Here is a 19,765-nt window from a genome sequence, read left to right as displayed (position 1 = left end):
TTTTTTTTTTTTTTTTTTTTTTGTTGTTGCAAATAGATACACATCTTTGTATGTTAATAGGTAAAAGAAATTGACTGTTTCTTTAAGCTAATTGTATGAAAAAGCACATTTTAGATGTATGAAAAAGCAATGCGGACCGTGCCTCCATCTTTTAAACATGTTTACTTAATAATTGGAACAATTTTATGAATCCCCATAGCAATTGGCTTTTTTTTTAAAAAATAATAATAATAAAAAAAAAAACTAAAATCTAGATCTTTATCGACTTAAAAGAATGTTTATGTTCAGACTTGTGAACAATTAACTGAACTCATCAAAGAAAACGCTATCTCGTATCAGTAGCCAGATTTTGTGAAACCCTGGTTGGCTGTTATCTCCTCTGACATCAACAAATGGTTCCATTAATCAAAAATTAAAATTGAAACGATTTTGAATCTTATTAAATTTTACTAATTTCAATTCAGTTTTTATAATAATAAAAAAAAATATAAAATAAAATAACCAAAAACAAAGTAAATTACATATATGTACATAAATACATACATGTTTCGAAATTTAAATCAATTCACTTCAACTTTTTTTATTATTTATAAAATTTCAATCCAATTCGATTCAATTTTTGGCACAACTTCAAATGCTCACGCTCCACATATAAATAAGAACTACACGAGGCCAACAAAAGAAGATACAAATGAAGCGACTCGCCAGTCGCCAGAATACAAAGTGGTAATATCGAAATGCGTAAAAAGGGAAGTCCATAGCAAAATTTTTTATTATTGCACAAGCCCTGCACAATAACTAATTTAATGATACATACGCCATCAATACAATTCAACTGCTGCAAGTAACTCTCCCATTCAAACTGTTAAGATCCTGATGCCGAAAAAGTTGCAAGTAAGAAACTAATAATTAAAGGGCATCAGGATAAAATGCAAATTCTCTACAAGCACCAAACCTCAAATTGACACAACCCAAATCCGATTCAATGAGGTCATACACAACTTCCATCTTTTCTTTATGGGTAAATCTTCACATCCTTCAGCCAGATGAACTTTTCCTTGCCGCATACACTCGGTAAGCTGCCAACCCAACAATGGCCACTGCAGCTCCAACTACAGCAGTGAAACACAAACCATTAATTCAATAATAGATAATTAAGTACATAAGCAAGAGTGAAATAAAACCCTAATCATTAAAAGTGACTATTGCAATCTAGTAGAAACATCCACCAGCACAATAATGTTGCTTTCAACAGAATGACTTAATAATTCCTGGTTAGTTCTATTCTAATAATTTGCAAAAAATCTACTGGTAAAATGTGAAAGTATCAAACTTAAGTCATTACACCTATAGCTGCGATGGTCAAACCATTTACCATTGTAAGAACATAGCAACTAGCTTCAACCTGAGTCACCTGACTACTCCCCAGAATGTAATGAATTTTTTCATCAGTTGAATAACAAACAAGTAAAAAAGAAGACAATATCATCAAGACTCACTGAATGGCTACAATTATAGTTCTGAACTTATCTAAAATAAGCAACAGGAGAATAGAAACACAAAGACATTCTGATAGAGTAGCAAGTCCTCTAAAACCCAGTAAATTCCAAAGTTCAAGAGGTCAATTGCTTTAGGAACTTTGCAGTTGATAGTGCTATGAGCCTAGAAGATAAACATACCTGAAACAAACATAAGGGAGCGATTGATGAGTCGATGATATTGCTTACGACTTCTCCCTGCTTCTGTTTCAGGAATGCTCAAATGAGGGTGTTCTGCAGCATTAACAATCCTACGGAAGATGCTATTGGTATCGCCCATCTTAGAACTGATGGGAATAGGTGCCTCTATCCCCATATCCTGAGTAACCTACAAAAGCAATATGTTGCAATGGAGATGGTTATTACGTCTTCTTCAGCACACCTCACAAAGCTGTAAGATAATTAATAAATAAGTGTCCTTAACAACATGGTTGCATAAACAACAATGCCTTAGCAGACATAGAGTGCTATTAGTGTAGCATCCAAGATCAAACAATTAAACAACAAAATCATTCACTTCATATATGTGACGAAAAAAATACAGTCAAGAAGTTAATAAAGAGTTTGGACCCATTTCTATGAAAGAATAGAGCCAATAAGGAGAGTAAATACCCTAGTAGATTCTTGGATTGCCATTGGAAATGAATTTAAATCATCTTTAGCTGCAACAATTAGGCAAGGCACCTCAAAGCCAGTATCCTCACCATGACTAGCAACTTCCACAAGCAATTCAGTTGCTCTCCTCCATGAGGACTCGTCGGAGCTGCAACAGTAGACAATCCTTAAATAGGTTGAACTGCTGAGGTAGCAGAAGCAACAAGATTGGTATTAACAGTATAGCTTCTAAAGATGTGGTGACAGCAGACTAAATATCCAGCCACAGACATCTCTCAGTATCTTCACATTAGCATATGCAGGGTACCCACAGGCTTACTCAAGGGAAAGCTGTTTGATTATTGCTGCCTCGCAGCAAACTCAGGATGCTTCACCTTGAGGTTATCTCAGAGTACACCTCAAGAGTGTATTAATCATACAAAGCATAAAGTGTTGACATCTTATGAGAAAGTGAATGAATACCAATACATATGACTAAATTCAACAGGTGCTTACTCCCTACCTGTCATGAACGAAAACTGCTATGTCACATGGTGCCAAAGACTCCTTATCAGACAGCAACTTCTTAACTCCATCCTCAGGAATCTCTCTCAAAATAAGGGTTTTCTTCACTCCCTGTAAGCATAACAAGTTTACAGCTTCAGCTGGAGAGCAGAGTGGGGCATACATTTATATATAAGCACATGCATTTGAATTTCAAAAACCACAAGAGAACATAGAGGCCATGAGGAGGAGGAAAAGGGGGAAGGCAGGAGCAAGAAGGGAGCTAAGATCTGCGCATTCTACAAAAGAATCATGTGCATCAAAGGGTTAATTAAAAAATCAACAGAAACTAAAGGACAGCAATGCTGATTCGAAACAAAAAAGGAAGGTAAAAGGTAAACAGCAGTCTATTTCAAAGTTTTATGAAAAAAAAAAAAAAAGATTTGATGAAAAGTCAGTGATTACAAGCTCCTGCTCAATTTAAAATTAGAGTATACTTGCATTGGAGCCCATCATGATGGATAGCGACTTTATCTAAAATTATTTTTTTAGGAAAACAAGAAAAGGAGACTGGAAATGTGACTGTTTTTAGGTGTCCAAGGGTGCCAAACATCAAACCGGAATCAGAATAACTTTGTAGCCTGAGCAAGATACTAATCTTTATTGTTAGACACCAGGGCGGCCAAAAAATGAAGAGCGCAATAAAAACTTGAAATTGGATGTCACAACAGCAAAAAACTTGTATATTCACAATTTCTTATTCTATCATTTCTAGTACTTCCACACAGATTAAATTGGAGAACCATAACAATAGAAGATGATTTGATGACCATACAATCCAACCACAAAAATGTAGTTTAAGGAACCCTCCCCCCAGAACTCCCCAAATATAAGGATAGGCCACAGTTATATATGGCCATTAGAACTCATGATGCACAGTATGGATTAGCACTTACGCCAGGTAGATCAACAATATTCACTGCATAATTCTCCTCAATAGTTGAAGATGACACTTCAGAAAATGGCCTGCATAATTTGACGAATGAAAACCCATTATCAAAAAGAAAATGAGCTCAATGACGTAATTTTTAAGGGTTTTAAGATATGGATTCAGAAAATAAACCTTCCAACAAAAGAATTCAATAGTGCAGACTTCCCAGCATTCTTAGGTCCAAATACAAAACACTGGAAAACATTTCTTTCTGATTGTTGTTTCTTGCGATCTAGACGCCTTTTTCTTGTTACTCGAACAGCATAAGAAGGATCATTAGGGTATGCAAGGTAGATCAGATTCTCCACAGCACGAGATGGATCTAAAAGTGCCATAAGGGCCCACTGGAACACAATTTTTTAAATTATTACGCACAGGCATTGCATGAAATGGAAGTATTATAACTGTTCAAATGCTGCTATTTTCACAAAATCTTCAAAGCTAACCACCACCACCACCACCTCCTCCAAGGGCAGAAAAACCATTAATTAAGGATGGATGTTCTAACATATATTTTTAAACAGGAAGAAAACTGGTTAAAGGACCTATGGAACTTCAGTATACTGCCTGGGCAAGGGAAACAAATATAGACGTGGCAAAGTGTTTGAAACTTTGAATCATAACAAGTGAGTAGATTAGCATAAGAAAGCATCATAAGAAGAGAGAGAAAGAGAGAGATTGTATATTATATTAGTACCTCTGACAAAAATGCATTAAGTGATAGCCCACCCAAAGCAGTTTTCTCTACAGCATCCCTATATGGTGGTTCATCCCAAGGGCTGAAGTTGAAGAGACAAGTGTCAAATATAACATAAAGACTAGTCATATTGAAATGATAAAATAAATGTATATATTCTGATCAGGACAGGAATAGGCACTTGGAAAGCAAAATCATTGGTTAAAGCCAGCTTATCAAATAACCATAAAAAATATCAATCATCATGTTTATCAGAAATAACATGGATAAACACTTTCAGAAAACAACTCAAGCTCTTCATCATATTCAAAGAAGGACATCTCAAACAAACTGATGCAAAAGCAACAAAAGACTAAAATTATTAGAATTTACTATAGCTGAGAGGGATGTACTTTTCAACTTAGTTTAGACAATTAAAATGATATTAATATATTAATGGTACTCAGTACAAGCTAGAGTACCTTTCTGGTGCAGTAGAAAAAATATCCTCAAGTTCTACAGGTCGCAGGTTATTATCCTGTCAGAACAATATAATAAAGTTTAGAGAATTCAGAATTTTCTGATTATTGGAACTCTGCACACTAATCTAACAGAGGAGAACAAAAAAAATCAAATTTAATACTACAGTTTAAGTGCTACTGCTCATCAAAGAATAGATAGAAACGTACACCATCACTGTCAAACAATTCGTAGATTCCCCTCAAGAACTCAATAGTTTCATTTGTGAGCTCCACACTCTACAAAAAAGGCCAAAAAATTAAGCAATTTAAACATAGCACATAGTAGAACTGTTAATATTGCAAAATAAGAGCAAAGATCAGGTTCAAAGTCTTGACACAAGCAGGTAGAATTCAACCCTAAAGATGAGAAAACATATAACAGAAAATCCAGGCATATTAATGATTAGAATAGTAATTTAAGGGACATCGTATCTCAACTTGCAGCCAGGCACGAAAGTATGCCAATCAGCCCGGCCCAAACCAAATCAAGAATTGAAGGCACAATATATCTTGCCAATATGGCCAAAAGTTGTTGATTGTAAACCAAGTTTTAAAATAAAACATGGTTATTGATTCAAGCAAGAAATTGCACGACCCAATAGATTGGTAATCCGAACTGCTTAAGTTTGTCAAATTAAGGTATTATGCCTATGAATTCATTTTCTAGTCAGTTCAAGAATTGGAACAATCTGATACGGGAAAGTGCAAGGAATATCAAAGTCAAAAGGAAGACCACTAGAGTGTGTTATTGGAATGTCAATTATGGGGCTCAATACAGTCATTGTTATAACACAGTTTACCTTAGTGAGATTATACCTGATCGGGAGCTCGTTTGAATGTTGGAATTAATTCATCCGCGAGTTTGATATCATTATTGTACCCAAATTTCCTCAAAACAGTCCATGTTGTCTCAAGGCGTCCTTTTTCTATGAACAATGCATGGAGAAACAGGAATCCTGTCAAGGTAAGACCACGTTCATTGACTCCTCTATCAGTGGCTCCTCCACCAGGTAATTTCTCTTCCACAACCCTCTTCACACCCACAATTTCAGAAGGTTGCAATGGAGCATTGAAACATTTGACCTGATGAAAAATGTAAAATTAGATACTTGACAAACCTAAACACAAATTACTTTCAGAAATATCCAACCATAACCAGTTGCCATGTGCCTAGACCCAAGACTTTGTTTTCACTACTTGCCATGCAATGAGGAATGTCCCTAGTCCATAAGACCAGACACTGAAGATTGCTTTAGGTTGATTTAACAAAACCAGCTCCATGCCCTTAAGGAAAGGAATGGAACAGACTTTTCGGATTTTGATGCAAAGTACAAGGGAAGGGGGGCTTTTTGAGGAAAGAGCATTGACACTCTCATTTTTGGGTGGATCTTCTTCTCTCTTTTTATTTTCCCTGCTTTTACTCTGAGAAGGATGACCATTATTCCATTTGTGGTCGTATGGTCACAAAAATAGCAGGCAGAAACTCTAATTTGCAAGAAAATTCAAATCGCTCAAGTTCTCTACTTGCTGCTGCACTACTATGTTCACTACACCTCCTCTCAGCCTTAAGGGTCATTAGAGTCTGTTTCTCATATTTAGAACTGAAACAAGACACTCTAGGGTGCAAGCCGCTTCTGAGCTGAAATGCCCATGCACCCTATACCTTTGTGGGACTAACAAAGGCTATCCACAGAATGAAATTCGTATCAACCCCCCAACCATACAAAAAATGGAAAGGGGTAGAAAAGAAACACAAGAAGACGAAGGGTTGAGGAACAGAAATATGCACCTGAAAATCATTTAATTCTGCATCACTAAGGGCACCATCCCTGTCAAGGTCACAAAGAATAAAAATACGCTTCAAGGCTCTCACACATCTGGGCTTCAAGGTTTGTGATTCCTGATCAAAGAGTGGCCCGGTTGGGTGAAGAACTGCCTTTTGTGCATAATAGAAGACCTCAGGTATCTGAAAAGAGGGAAATGAAAATCTCACAATTAGATGTTAATTACAAAAACCCGTAGCTGCCTCAAGAGCCCCAAAAAAGTGCTATCTGTTCACTAATTGTGAGCTCTGGGCAATTAAAATCATGCCAGAACCTTGTCATCATAGGTTAAAAACAGAATCCATTGCATAAAAGTAGACAAGCAGGCATCAAAGAGGAGCAAACTCAGGAGAGACGGTAAACCAAGAAGCACTATTGAATTGAAGAGGGGCTGTTCAAATATTATTATAATTAAGTTACTCAAAGATTCAAGCATCAATATCTACAGAGCAATTCCATGTAAATAATTGCAACAAAGGGAATAAAAAATACCTGGATATGTTTATGCGCTGAACACTCTATGCAAGTCTCAATTTCCCGAAATTGTTGCATTATTGGTGACATCACTTGCTCCAAGCTCACCTGGTAGTTCTCATCCCTTAGATCCAGCTTGCAACCCACCACTATGACCGGCACCTTCACCTGCTCATTGTTCACGTGTACCAATAAGAAATATGTAGAAGCATGTACTCCCTGTCGGTTTTTTTGTGCATTTATGCATACTGAGATTCCATCTGTTCTTACAGAACCAATAAGGTTCCTAGAAACACTTTCAGGATTCCATTTGCCACAAATTAGTTTTTTGTTATTAGTGAATAATTATTAGAGGGAAGTTTAAAACGATGCATCATTTTACATCATATGCATGACTTTCCTCCACCAATTATTCATAGATTCCCAATGAATAAATTCTTAATGGAAACAATTGTAGAATGGATGAAAAAAGTATAGAAACCTCTAATCGACGAAGCTGTGGCAGCCAGAAGTTACTCAATCGATCAAGAGTCTCTGGCTTGTCACATGCATAAGTAAGAACAACTGCATCAGCTCGCTTCAGTTCTTCAGCTACTTTAGCAGAATCCTCCGCTCTAAATCACATTTGAAAAATTACTGAGAAGTTTCATTACTCGAGAGTATTCTCCATTCAAAAAAATACAAACTCGGAATAAAAACAGCGCTGTCCAAATTGATACTTTTCCTTCTCCGTTCTTTGTTACTGTCTTTAGCGTGTATATAAAGGAGAAGAGAATGATAAATACCTAGAGGAAGTATCGATAATAGTAACAGGGATACGGTCAGGATAGAAATCCTCAGGCAGCCTCGTGGGCGGCAAAACCGGCGGAACATTCGACGGAAAAGTTTCAGCAGCGGCGGTGACAATCAAGCTGGACTTTCCGGTGCCACGGTCTCCCGCTACCACGATACGGACTCCAGTCTTACCGCCATGGTTAGCACTTCCAGTTGCAGCTTTCGCCATAAATTTTCGATTAGTAAATCACTGTAAAACGAAATCAGCGACGATCAGAATCTATATACATACTATAAACGCGCATGACGTAGAAGAGAGTGGCAAAAAGCGTAAAAAACCTGGAGAAGCCGGGTCAAAATTGGGATTGAGGGACAAAATGAAAGTTAACAAACTTGAATAACCATGAACACCCTTAGCGGGATTAAGAGGTTGACATATATGAGAATTAGGGATTTAAGCAGTGGCCAAAAAACGTCACAGCTACACCCTTTTTTCGGGTGGAACTTTCTAGATTTCGGCCATTGGTGCAATGAGAAAAAAATAAATAAATTAATAAATAAAGCTGATAGTGAGTGTGGATATTTTGTACCTTACAGCTGATAAGGAAACAGAGAGGCCACCAGAAACCCTAGTTTTTGGGTTTGTGGTGGAGGGTGGCTATGGAGGCTTGAACAAGAAGTATGTAACAAGCTATGAAGGTTCAAGAGAAAGTGAAAAAACACGTACACTGAGGGATTTTCTTTTCTTTTTTTTTTAATTAAAATTTCTAATTTCTTATGTGGATTTTATATAATGTATAGGCTCCTTTATTACCCGCAATGGCGCAGATGACCTGGGAACTGTGATTTTGTTTCACGATCAACTGTAAAAAAAAAAAAAAATTACTCTCACTGAAAAGAAAAGGTGAGAGACGTAAGGCAAAATTTCTATAGAAATTTGCTTTTCTACGGTTCAATATTTCAATCGGAAATTACTTTCCTAAACCACGAAAAAGTAAAAAAATAAAAAATTTAAAAAATTGGAAAATAAAATTATTGAATATAATATGATATTTCTTTTTCTTCAAAATTCAAATATTTGAAAAAATAAGATAAATGACAGCACATAGCAGCAATACACACAGACTTTGGTGTATGATTTATCTTTCTCTGAAAATCAACCAAACATGAAACAACTTATAGAAGCTTGTTTCGTTTTGGAGGAAACTTCTTGGTTTGATGTGAAATGAAATCACTTTTGGATGTTGGCAGCCTGTAAAATGCAAGTTTCTCGAGCTGTTCTCTGTTGAAAATGAGATGGAAAAGGGCAAAAAAAAAAAAAAAAAAAAAAGGAAATGGGACTCAATAATAATGTCTACGAAATGAAATAAGGTTGCATTAAAGAACACTTTTTAACTTCCGTAGATTTTTTTTTTTTTTTTTTTATGGTTTTCAAGTTTTAAGTGTAAAAACATTAGTCTTGTTTTCAAGCTGCTTATTTGTTTAATTGTTTAGGTCATATATATATTTTAAGAAATTGAAAATGAAGTTAATGTACTGTGTAGTGGTTTTGGATATTTTGGTTAATAAAAAGTTTTTTTTTTTTAAATATTGATCGAAAAGGAAATCAAATTTGAGAATTTGCAAGAGTCATTTAAATATTAAAATATCAAATTTAAAATTTTTTTCCAAACCCATGGGAAAACTTAAAACATTATTGTTCATCAACACATGAATATTAATGAACTTTGATCAATTAATGCATTGGTAGTCATAATTTATTAGTAAATGTTATAAGATGTTAGTATAAATTTAATTCGAATTTCTCTTAAAAAATAAGAGAAAAAGAAACATTTGTTAATAAAAAATGACAATCACTTTTTTAAGTCCTCATATATATATATATATATATATATATATATATATATATATATATATAGGAAATCCTTCTATATTTTTAATCATATATTAAAAAAAATGAAATTATAGCTGTATTTTTTTTAAGAAAATTATAGCTGTATTTAAAACATAAATATATATTATATCAGATATTTAAATTACTAAGAATTAGTTTATATTTGCCTTTAAATAATAAAAACAAATATTATTTCCCAATATTATAAATCACAGTTTATTTCCCTAATTTGCAATAGCCGCCGTGAGCGACTGAGTTGTCCGTCGCATTATTTGCGATTTGACAGCTTGGCGTAAAACTATTGGCTATAGCTAACAAAAAAATTGGTTCTATATGATCCGTTAGATCCCTCCGTCAATTGGCCGTTAGTCTAATGGACGGAGAAAGACCAGACCAGCATAGCATCACGTTTTTTCAACTCCCGAGAAACGCCAAATATATTTTCTCCATTTCCACTTTCCATCATTGTCCCATACCTTCTGTTCCGTTTCCAATTTTTTTTCAGCCACCATATAAAAACAACCCATATTCAATATCGAAATGATCTCGATCAATAAATCTTAATTTTATTAAGGCATAAACTCATTTATCATACATACAGTCGGAGATATGGGTGTCGATCTTGAATCTATATCAGAAGCAACCTCAGGTGCCATTGGCTCCTTATTGAGTACAACGATCTTGTACCCTCTTGATACCTGTAAGACCAAGTACCAAGCTGAGGTTCGTGTCCATGGCCAGCGGAAATACAGGTTAGCCCATCTCTTATTTTGATCTGGTTATGCGTCACTCTGTCGTGTGATTATGATCCGCTCAGAAAATCAATCGGGTAGAAGTCAATTCTATGAGTTTTATGTTTTTGGTTTGTTATATGGCATTTGAATTGAATCTGTTTCACATATTTATATCTGCATGTTTTTGAACTGAATCTGTTTCTATTTGTGTTGAGGTTTATGCTCAGAAAATTAATTTTCCGAAAATTTCATTACTCGAACTCTTGAAGTATGAATAGCGTTCTGTTTGTTTGGTGTGAGCGATACCCTTTTCATTTGTACTCGTGGGCTAAATATATAATGATTTAAGATTGCTTGGCAACTTTGGGCATTGTAATTAAATGCTAGAGCTACTTTTGAATGCTTCAGTGGTTATTGATAAGGAGGAGGAGTTTGACGGTTACATGCTTGATGAACTTGAACCTGTATGAATGTTTACCAACTTTCTGCTTCGTCTGTCAATAATGGATGTAGAGGTCGATAACATCTGTCATAAGATGATTGCCTTCTAATAAAACATTTTGGATTGAATCTAGTTTCGTACTAGCGTATGAAAGTCTTATACTCTCTCTTTGAGGGTGCCTGATGGATTGAAACTTTTTTTTTAAGAACCATACCCTATTTTCTTTCTGTTGTGTTCTTTCTGCGAAATGGGATGGAAAATGCTGTTTCTAAGTATTGATTTCTGTTATATGGCCTTTTATCCTACTCTATTGGATTATGCATTAATTCTGCAACCTTCTAAGAGGTTTCTAGCTTAAATTTAAGGATGATTCCAGTGCTTAAGAACATATTTTAAGTCAGTCAGCAGTTTGTTGCAAGACTTACAGTGTGTAATTTACTGATTTTGTTTTGTGGCTTTTGTGGCTCATGCAGGCACCTTTCTGATGTTTTATTTGAAGCTTTATCCAATGGACAATTTCTTTCACTATACCAAGGCTTAGGCACAAAAAATCTGCAGTCTTTCATTTCACAGTTTGTCTATTTCTATGGGTACAGCTACTTTAAAAGACTATATGTGGAAAAAAGTGGTTCTAAAAAAATTGGAACAAAAGCAAACTTGGTCATAGCTGCTGCTGCAGGGGCTTGCACTGCCATTGTGACTCAGGTGAGTCCGTAATCTTCTTCTTCTTTTTTCTTAACTAGACCGCAATCTAATTTTAATGTTTTAACTTCTGTCTTAAAGTTTTGTTTGTCAAATTTCACAAATGGATATTAGGATCCTGCGACACGCTAGCAAATCCCTTTTCATTTTTCCTTAGAGGATATGCATAGTTTCAGAATGTAATACCCTTATGTTAAGCAGAAATCATGTAATTGCAATTGACATTAATTTTACGTCCAAATAGTATCTTCATTTATATGGTTGTGAATCACAGTTTTGACATTGCTCCATTTGGTACTAGCAGCAAATACAAGAAATTCTGAAATGATGCAATTATTCTTGAATTTATTATCTATTCCCTTTTTTTTTGTTCACTGTCGGCTTTTTCTTTGTTTCCCAGTTCTCTTTTTCTTTTCCTTCCATTAATAGTGAATATTAAACTTTAACATCAGATCGTGTCTATATCACTGTGTAGCCCCTAGATACAGCCTCCTCAAGGATGCAGACAAGTGCCTTTGGCAAATCAAAAGGACTTTGGCAGACATTGACAGAGGGCACTTGGAGCGATGCATTTGATGGCCTTGGCATCTCTCTTTTGCTGACCTCAAATCCTGCAATTCAGGTGCTTTACTTGCTCTATAGTTCTAAACCATAAGAAGAATTGCTTTAAGATCTCCAATTTGAGGTTAATATTTGATTTAAGAGACGAGTCTGATGTCAGAGTTATTGTGTAATGCAGTATACTGTGTTTGATCAACTCAAACAAAGACTTCTCAAGGGACAGAAAAATGCAGCTGACAAGAGTTCCTCTGCGGAATCCCTTTCTGCCGTCTCAGCTTTTGTTTTGGGTGCAATTTCAAAGAGTATTGCCACCATCATTACATATCCTGCAATCAGGTCGGTGGCCATCATCTTAAACTGTTTTCTTCAAATTCTTTTTAAAGCCGGATTGAGATGTGTTGTCCTTGCAGGTGTAAGGTAATGATTCAAGCAGCAGATTCGGATGATGATGGAAGTAAGAAGATCAAACAAAAATCCAGCAAAACAGTGCCTGGAGTCATCTTAGCAATTTGGAGAGGAGAAGGACTTTTGGGCTTTTTCAAGGGATTGCAAGCTCAGATCTTGAAAACCGTACTGAGCTCGGCATTGCTGCTGATGATCAAAGAGAAAATTTCCAGAAGTACTTGGGTTCTCATACTCGCTGTCAGACGGTATCTACTGCTTAACAGGGGTAGACTAAAAAGTGCCTGATTGTAATACACCATTGACATACTTTAGTTCTTTGTAAATAGCTTGGCTTTACTTCATATCAAGAACATAGATGGATTTTATGAGAGCCAGGTTTAATTCCTAAAATAGGAAGGTCAAATGGGAAAGAATAAATAGCCCAAGTTGAATGATAAGTTGGCAACTGTTACTGAATCAGGGCTACATATTTTATACTGGGGTAAGGCAGTATGCAAGTAATAACCTAATGTGGGAATTCTTACTCTGGAAAGAGACAGATTGACATTTGTATCATTTATGATTTAATGTTTCATGAAATTCAGTTTTTTCCTTATTGTATATTGCTTTTAAATTGTGGAGGCAAATTGAACCTTATTCCAATTTTATTTGATTATTTGAAAATTTGTTATGAGAGCGAATGTGTTATAACAGTGAGAAAAACGCAGCTTTGTAAGGAACGGTCGACTACTGCGTGTTTTGTTAGAGAGAACTCGCACAATTTCAAACACCGTCGGTGTTACCGTTTAATTTCAGGTTTTATACATAATATGGGTAAAAATGGTAATCCGCTCTTTAATAGAAAACGGTCGTTCGGAGGCACAGTGTTTTGTTAACGATATCAAAACCGATAGTCGTTTATTAGCGATGGTTTCCCCACTGTGTGAACGAGCAGTCGTTGGATGACCACGCATTCTCTTTTAAAAACAGGAAAATTAAACTCCAGCGTGTCGGGCCATATAAGCAAGCCAGTCAGATTGGGCATCGTAACCATATTTTAATTCTCCGAATCGGCCCAATGCGAACTTCAGGGGCACTAATACGCATTTCCTTTCTTATTACTTGATGCAGATTTGTAGTTTTGCATGTAATGTAAGAAAAATAACAAAAAATAAAATAAAATAAAATAGAAAAATCAATAAACCCAACGCCCACGCTTGTAGAGAGCGAGCAGAGATAGAGATCTGCTAGCGGCGAAAGAGCAGAAAAGAAGAGAAACAGAGAAAGAAGGAAAGAGAAATCTTGTAAAGATGATGTCAGGCAATTATACTAGTATTGATAATCAAACGGTCTCGGGTTCGGTGCCTGTAAGTCTTTTTTCTCTATATGATTTTACGTATAAATGTGAATTGTATTGAGATCTGATTGGTTTCTTTGGTTTTATCTCGCAGGCTGTTGCAGATCCAGGCCACATAAGCGTGCAATTCGCAGGTAGAATCTATTTTTCATTAATATCAAATTTTTTCCCCTTCAATTGTGGTGCTGAACTTGTTCCTTGCTGTTTGGTAGCTGAAAAAATGCGGGAAATATGAAAGAAAATTTCGGATTATATCGCATTAATGAATTGAATAATATCTGTAGTTTCCAATGAGTTTTTTAGCATTTCTTTTTGTTAATCGAACCTGCATCATGAACTATTGGATGTTGGAAAGGCTAACGCTAATGAGTGCCATTTGTTTTCATTTTTCAGTTTTGTTAATCTTCGTGTTTATGATATGATTGCTTGGATATGCGGTTGCAGATTCGAATCTTCAAACATTTCCTCCATCAAGTGCACATGGGAAAATCTCTGGCGGATCTCACCCTCCTCGTGATGCCGATGGTATAATTTATGGAATTCCAGTTATAATTCGAGTTGATTTTAATTTTGGTTTAGCTAACAATAGGGAACCGATAATAAGTTTAGTAAGTCCTTAAATACAGAGGGATGGATATTTATATCATGTGGAGATCAAGGGTGACCTGAGTCGAAGAAGTGGTTTGGAGATTGTATGACTGCATCTTCAATCCCTCGCCAACTTGACTCTCCCTCCACCCCCATCCCCAAAGTTTTGGTATCTTAAGACAATTAAACAGTAGGTGAAATGATATTAAGAGAATGTATTAGCAGGATGGATTTGTAATATACAATTAAGTGAAGTGATTGTAGGGAGGACAATGAGGACAATGACGACACTTGTCTTCCTGATGTTGGTTGAAATTAATCTTCAAGTTAGTGTAGCAACGATTCTTTTGCTAGGTTTGATAATCAAAATATGTTTCTTAATTGGTGGTAATACAGTCTAAAATTCATAATACGATTTTCACTACTTTCTAGGAAGCCTTGGTGAGATATTGATGGCTACTTCTAGACCTTATCTTAGTGTTTAATGGGCAGATTTGGATTGTTGCAGATACATTTTCAAAACCTATTAATGATTCTGATGAACCTCAACAAAGTGGTTGGTTTAGCAAATTCACAGTTGCTGCATATAAGCCATACTTTGATGTAGACACTGTAGATGTTTTAGAGAGGATCAAAGATTCACTTTTCCCTTTCAACGGAACCTTCACTGAGAAAACTGCTGGCAACCCAGATTTGTGAGTTATCTCTGCCTAAGTCATTGTCTGTTTGATGGATTATTTTGTTAAGTTAAATATTTAGATTATCAGTAATCTTTTGTATTGTTATTTGTTTTTGAAAAATTGAATTTAATTTCTTATTAAATATAAGGATGGGAAAAATATATCACAATTCAACTCTCATATCTCTAGATGACTATTTAGTAATGAACATGAAGTAGAGGTGTCAGGAAATTGAAGACATATCAACATTGTTATTGTGTCATTTTGTGATCTGATAAGATATTGTCTTTGGCCTCCAATACATAAATACGATGATTAAAAAGTTGATGTGTAAAATTATTATCAAAAATGGTTTGGCGTGTCTGGATGTTAGGGTTTGCAAAGAAGTATTGCCAGATGTCCTCAAGAACTAAAGTGTGGTTTTGGACCCCATAGAACTTGGAAATGATATTTTGATGATATATAGTGTTTAATTTCTTGATGCTATATACTGTGTCCATAATGCTTCTATGCTTTTATGAGCAAGTTTTATAAATATATATATTTATGGCGATCTTTTGAGCTTCATGGTCAGTTTAAAATATTTGTTGTTTATATGTTTGTAGCAGATTAATAAGAGAAAACCTTCTGTTGGACTTTGGTTGAGGTAGTAAAAAGATGGGGCAACTGGAAAGGGGATGCAGTTCTAATAATGTAGTTATAGCAGATAAAGAGTAGAAACAATCTTCCCTTGTGCTTAGGTTCAGGTGTTTAAAGATATGGGGGAGGTTAGATGAGATCCATGGCTTGAATCTTCTCAACCATAAAAGTGGATAATTTTAGGTAGAAACATGCAAGTTTAAGATCATATTCTTTATCTCATATTTGTTTACCTGTAAACAAATGATGGATATAATTAGCATTCTTTCCTTCATGACAATGAAAGTTCTTTTAGAAGCATGGCCGCATAAGATATATACATATTTTTCTATGAAGTCATTATTTCTTTTATTTATGCATACATGGCACCTTATTGTGTAATTTTAATGGCCGCCTAGCACTGCAGTGGTACAGCTATGTAGTTGGTTGGTTTATGTTATGTGCTCTTATAACTAGATATTGTGTGGCAAGAAAGCATAAAATATTTAAAGATGATTAGCTTTATTTGGATTTTTCAAAGTAGATGGTGGGGAAAAGCATGCCAATGATTTGGCAGGATTATAGGTACATTATCACTTCAAGAGTATCTCTAAGTAAGACTTCTGTATTTCAGGACTTTCCTCCCTCAGAAGTGAGCTTATAATTGTTTAGGTGTTGTGAATTTGATTGTAATCATATCAGCCAACTTCTTCAGCTTTATCTTGTCTAACTGACATAATTAGTTTGATCTATGCCCTGAGATTGCAGTAAATTTTGAGTTTTGATTTTTGAGAAACTGGTTCTTTCCTCTGCTTCTCCAAAAAAATAAAAACTGTGGTATAAATTTATATTAAGCAACATGCTAAGCCACTAGTGAAAAACCTAGCAAACCCATTATATGTCAGGGAACTGTTGTACTTAATAGTCTCTTCCTCCTTTTATTTCCTGAAAACAATACGTTTGTTTTAATTTTTCATATCTGTGCAGGTACGGACCATTCTGGATATGCACCACCCTAATCTTTGTGGCAGCATCGATCGGCACTTTTGTCACTTATATAGCACACAAACTGAAGAATAAAGAATGGGAATATGACATAAATCTGGTGACTTGGTCTGCTGGTGTCTTCTATGGCTATGTAACCATCATTCCTCTTGGATTGTATGTCATCCTCAAGTACTTCTCAGCACCATCAGGCCTTGTCCAGCTGTTTTGTCTATATGGCTACTCTCTCTTTATCTTCATTCCCGCTCTGGTAAGTTTTTTGTTTGCAGTGAATTCTTGTAATTTCTTCTGCTTATATCATTTTGACGAAGCAAAATAGGAAATAAATAATTATCTGTAGCTTCAGGAATTCTCAAAAAGTAGTCATATCTTACAGATCAAGTGATGCTCAACAAAATGGTCTTTCCTAACCAAAAATTTGTTCATAGTAAAATATAACGGATGTGTTAAGTTGACAAGAATGTCATTGGGAATTTGGCATTTGCAAGGATTGGCTAATTGATGGAAAAGAAAAATCTTACAGCAGAACAGGATTACCCAATGATCCTGAAGAAAATTATGATATAGAATTGGTTTAGCATTAGAGTTGTGAAACTTTAGGGATATGTCATGCTTGTCTAAATATAAGCCGTATACTTTCTTGTGAAGCAAAGATGTGAGATTATCCTGCATTCAACAAGATTTCATCTACCAGTCAGCTGATATTTTTATCTATTTGGTTGCAGTGTCTCTCGATTATTCCTTTGGAAATTTTCAGATGGGTGATTGCAGGTGTGGCAGGGTTCATGTCAGCAACTTTCGTGGCACTTAATCTCAAAGCCCACATCAAGTCTGCAGGCGAAAGGTGGGTTTTGATTGTAGCTGCCATCTTTCTATTGCAGTTGGCTCTTTCTGTGGTTTTGAAGCTTTATTTGTTCACTGTAACAGTATAAGAATACACTATATGAACAGGCTGTAGAGCACAATGAAGGGTTTCTTTTTTTTTTTTTTTTTTTTTTTTTTTTGGCCTTCTATTCTTACATAATTTCACCAATATATTGTTTCTAGAACCTTTAATTTGTGGCAGTATAGTTCATATGATTGTCATTTTTCAAATTGTAAACTAATCTTTCTATTTTGTTTCAATAAGTTTGTTATTCTTAGATTTAGCATTCCCTATTATTATTTTTAAAAAAAGATAATAATAAAACACCATCGTTAAGAAGTGAAGCAAAAGGAAGGATTGTTCTTTTTAAAATCGGAGAGAAATGGGAATATTTTTTTTACCTATATGCTGAACACTTTTTCCACAAAATAATTTTAGTCAAATATAAATTATGTCATGAAAATGTTTACGAAGTTATTGTAATTTTCCGTATCTTTGTAACATTTTACACGTAAGCAAGCTAGGCAGGTAACGACATTGACAATTCAATTACACGATGGACCACACGCAAGACGGCGAGATCGAGGAGATGCGAATCATGCGGTACCAACAGGGAGCCTCACCCTGCGCAATGGTGTTATCTTAATCATTGTATTTGATTTCAATTTTCAAGTGCTGATTTAAGAAAATATAAAAAGTTTAAAAATGTGAAAATCCTATACAACTCCGTAACCCCTCCAATTCAAAAAATATATATGCAAATTGATTAGTTTATTCCAATAAATAAATTAATAATATTAATTTTTCTCCAATTTTAATTATAGGGCAACTTTTATTCTAAAGTTTAAAAATATATAATCGTACTCAAAATCCAAAATATATTTTTGCTTATTAATTCAATAAGCACGTAGATGGTGAATAATATCAATGCGAGTCACTCGTTTTGATTGGTCAGTTGACATATTTGAATTCACATTATTATGATTATAAATTAATGACTAGCATTATAAAATTAAGGAAAAAAAAAAAAAGTGTGCAGTGCTGCCATAACATAGTCCAAAAAATTAATAAAAAAAAAGAAAAATTGTAACCTAACCCACCAAAAATACGAGAGCAAGATGGCTTTTAACAAACAAAATTATATAGTGCTAGTAATTTAGTATGTTCTTTCTTCTGTAAATGCAAACACCCTAGAATTTAAAAACTCAATCATCATTTTGTATATAATAGTTAATAAAGAGATCCTAGAAAACTGCATTGAAATGGACACTAGCATTTCAGACTTTCATTACAAGAGAGATTAAAAAATAAAGAAAGAAAGGAAAAAAAGGGCCTCAGGGAAGAGTTAAAGCTAATCAAAATCCAGGAATTGAGGTCCTTTGTAAACAATATTCAAGTTCTGTTAGGTTTGAAAATTGTTAATCTCAATTATTAACTGGTGATTTGATATTGATTGTCAACAAGATTGGAGACCGCTCGTCGGTGAGAGGATGACTATTTGCATAATCGTTCCCTTTAAATCCCACCTATCTGCATATGTGACATAAAGTCCAAAGTTTCAACCCGTACATGAGAAAAAAACTCTTCTTCGTCTTCTCCTCAAGGAGTAGCAAAAAGACAAGCCTTAAATTAACTATGTCAGTCTCAAAGGTTAAAGTGGGCTGTCTCCTCTTGCTGATATTAGTGAGTATATCAGCTTTTGACAATGGAGTTGTGGAAGGTAGCAGGTCTTTCAAACAAGATAAGATTAACCATCATCAGGTAGAAGAAGAAAAAGCTCCAGACACTACTAACAATGGTAATGATTCTGTTGCCACTGTCAATAGAGAGGTGCCATCTGGCTCTGACCCCTTACACAACAAGTAGCAGGGTATAAATATTCATATAAATTCAAGCAAACTATATATATATATATATATATATATACACACACACACATCTTTTCAGGATGTAGAAAGATATATAAACTTGTAGATTCTGCTGTTGTGAGATTAAAAGGTTAATGTAATGAGCTTAAATACAACTGGGATTTTGTTTTCC

The 19,765-nt window shown here is 35.0% G+C and overlaps 3 protein-coding genes across 4 annotated transcripts; 2 read left to right on the top strand and 1 right to left on the bottom strand.

The window, feature by feature from the left end:
* Window positions 1–738: 738 nt before the first annotated feature.
* On the bottom strand, window positions 739–8,645 carry LOC105647551 (mitochondrial Rho GTPase 1). Of its 2 annotated transcripts, none has more exons than XM_012233676.4 (15): window positions 8,486–8,645; window positions 7,907–8,145; window positions 7,603–7,735; window positions 7,140–7,289; window positions 6,614–6,790; window positions 5,641–5,907; window positions 4,993–5,061; window positions 4,786–4,841; window positions 4,325–4,406; window positions 3,760–3,971; window positions 3,593–3,662; window positions 2,656–2,768; window positions 2,151–2,301; window positions 1,680–1,866; window positions 739–1,112 (listed from the first exon to the last, which is right to left on the bottom strand). In XM_012233676.4, the coding sequence occupies exons 2-15, from the start codon at window positions 8,122–8,124 to the stop codon at window positions 1,039–1,041; spliced, it is 1,959 nt and encodes a 652-aa protein (XP_012089066.1). In that variant the 5' UTR covers window positions 8,125–8,145; window positions 8,486–8,645; the 3' UTR covers window positions 739–1,038. The 2 variants fall into 2 exon arrangements, with proteins under 2 accessions (XP_012089066.1, XP_012089067.1); XM_012233677.3 differs by lacking the exon at window positions 8,486–8,645 and adding an exon at window positions 8,235–8,472.
* Window positions 8,646–10,258: 1,613 nt separating this feature from the next.
* Window positions 10,259–13,089, top strand: PNC1 (peroxisomal adenine nucleotide carrier 1). Its single transcript, XM_012233678.4, has 5 exons — window positions 10,259–10,541; window positions 11,439–11,670; window positions 12,143–12,289; window positions 12,407–12,564; window positions 12,639–13,089. The coding sequence occupies exons 1-5, from the start codon at window positions 10,399–10,401 to the stop codon at window positions 12,916–12,918; spliced, it is 960 nt and encodes a 319-aa protein (XP_012089068.1). The 5' UTR covers window positions 10,259–10,398; the 3' UTR covers window positions 12,919–13,089.
* Window positions 13,090–13,742: 653 nt separating this feature from the next.
* Window positions 13,743–17,848, top strand: LOC105647553 (uncharacterized). Its single transcript, XM_012233680.4, has 6 exons — window positions 13,743–13,979; window positions 14,064–14,103; window positions 14,414–14,494; window positions 15,066–15,252; window positions 16,843–17,110; window positions 17,586–17,848. Exons 1-6 carry the CDS (start codon window positions 13,923–13,925, stop codon window positions 17,790–17,792), a joined length of 840 nt encoding a protein of 279 aa, XP_012089070.1. The 5' UTR covers window positions 13,743–13,922; the 3' UTR covers window positions 17,793–17,848.
* The last annotated feature ends 1,917 nt before the right edge of the window (window positions 17,849–19,765 follow it).

This window comes from Jatropha curcas, chromosome 2, assembly GCF_041381405.1.
Source record: "Jatropha curcas cultivar XTBG-Jc1 chromosome 2, XTBG_Jcur_1.0, whole genome shotgun sequence".
Classification (NCBI taxonomy): domain Eukaryota; kingdom Viridiplantae; phylum Streptophyta; class Magnoliopsida; order Malpighiales; family Euphorbiaceae; genus Jatropha; species Jatropha curcas.
This window is presented reverse-complemented; position numbering and strand designations above follow the sequence as displayed.

Coding starts and splice junctions, on each gene's coding strand:
- LOC105647551 (XM_012233676.4), bottom strand. CDS start 8,124: ATGGCGAAAGCTGCAACTGGAAGTGCTAACCATGGCGGTAAGACTGGA. Junction 5,908..6,613: donor CAGAATTAAATGATTTTCAG/GTGCATATTTCT, acceptor ATTTTTCATCAG/GTCAAATGTTTCAATGCTCC. Junction 2,769..3,592: donor ATATTGTTGATCTACCTGGC/GTAAGTGCTAAT, acceptor TTATGCTTACAG/GGAGTGAAGAAAACCCTTAT.
- LOC105647553 (XM_012233680.4), top strand. CDS start 13,923: ATGATGTCAGGCAATTATACTAGTATTGATAATCAAACGGTCTCGGGT. Junction 14,104..14,413: donor CATAAGCGTGCAATTCGCAG/GTAGAATCTATT, acceptor ATGCGGTTGCAG/ATTCGAATCTTCAAACATTT. Junction 14,495..15,065: donor CCCTCCTCGTGATGCCGATG/GTATAATTTATG, acceptor GGATTGTTGCAG/ATACATTTTCAAAACCTATT.
- PNC1 (XM_012233678.4), top strand. CDS start 10,399: ATGGGTGTCGATCTTGAATCTATATCAGAAGCAACCTCAGGTGCCATT. Junction 10,542..11,438: donor CATGGCCAGCGGAAATACAG/GTTAGCCCATCT, acceptor TGGCTCATGCAG/GCACCTTTCTGATGTTTTAT. Junction 11,671..12,142: donor GCACTGCCATTGTGACTCAG/GTGAGTCCGTAA, acceptor ATCACTGTGTAG/CCCCTAGATACAGCCTCCTC.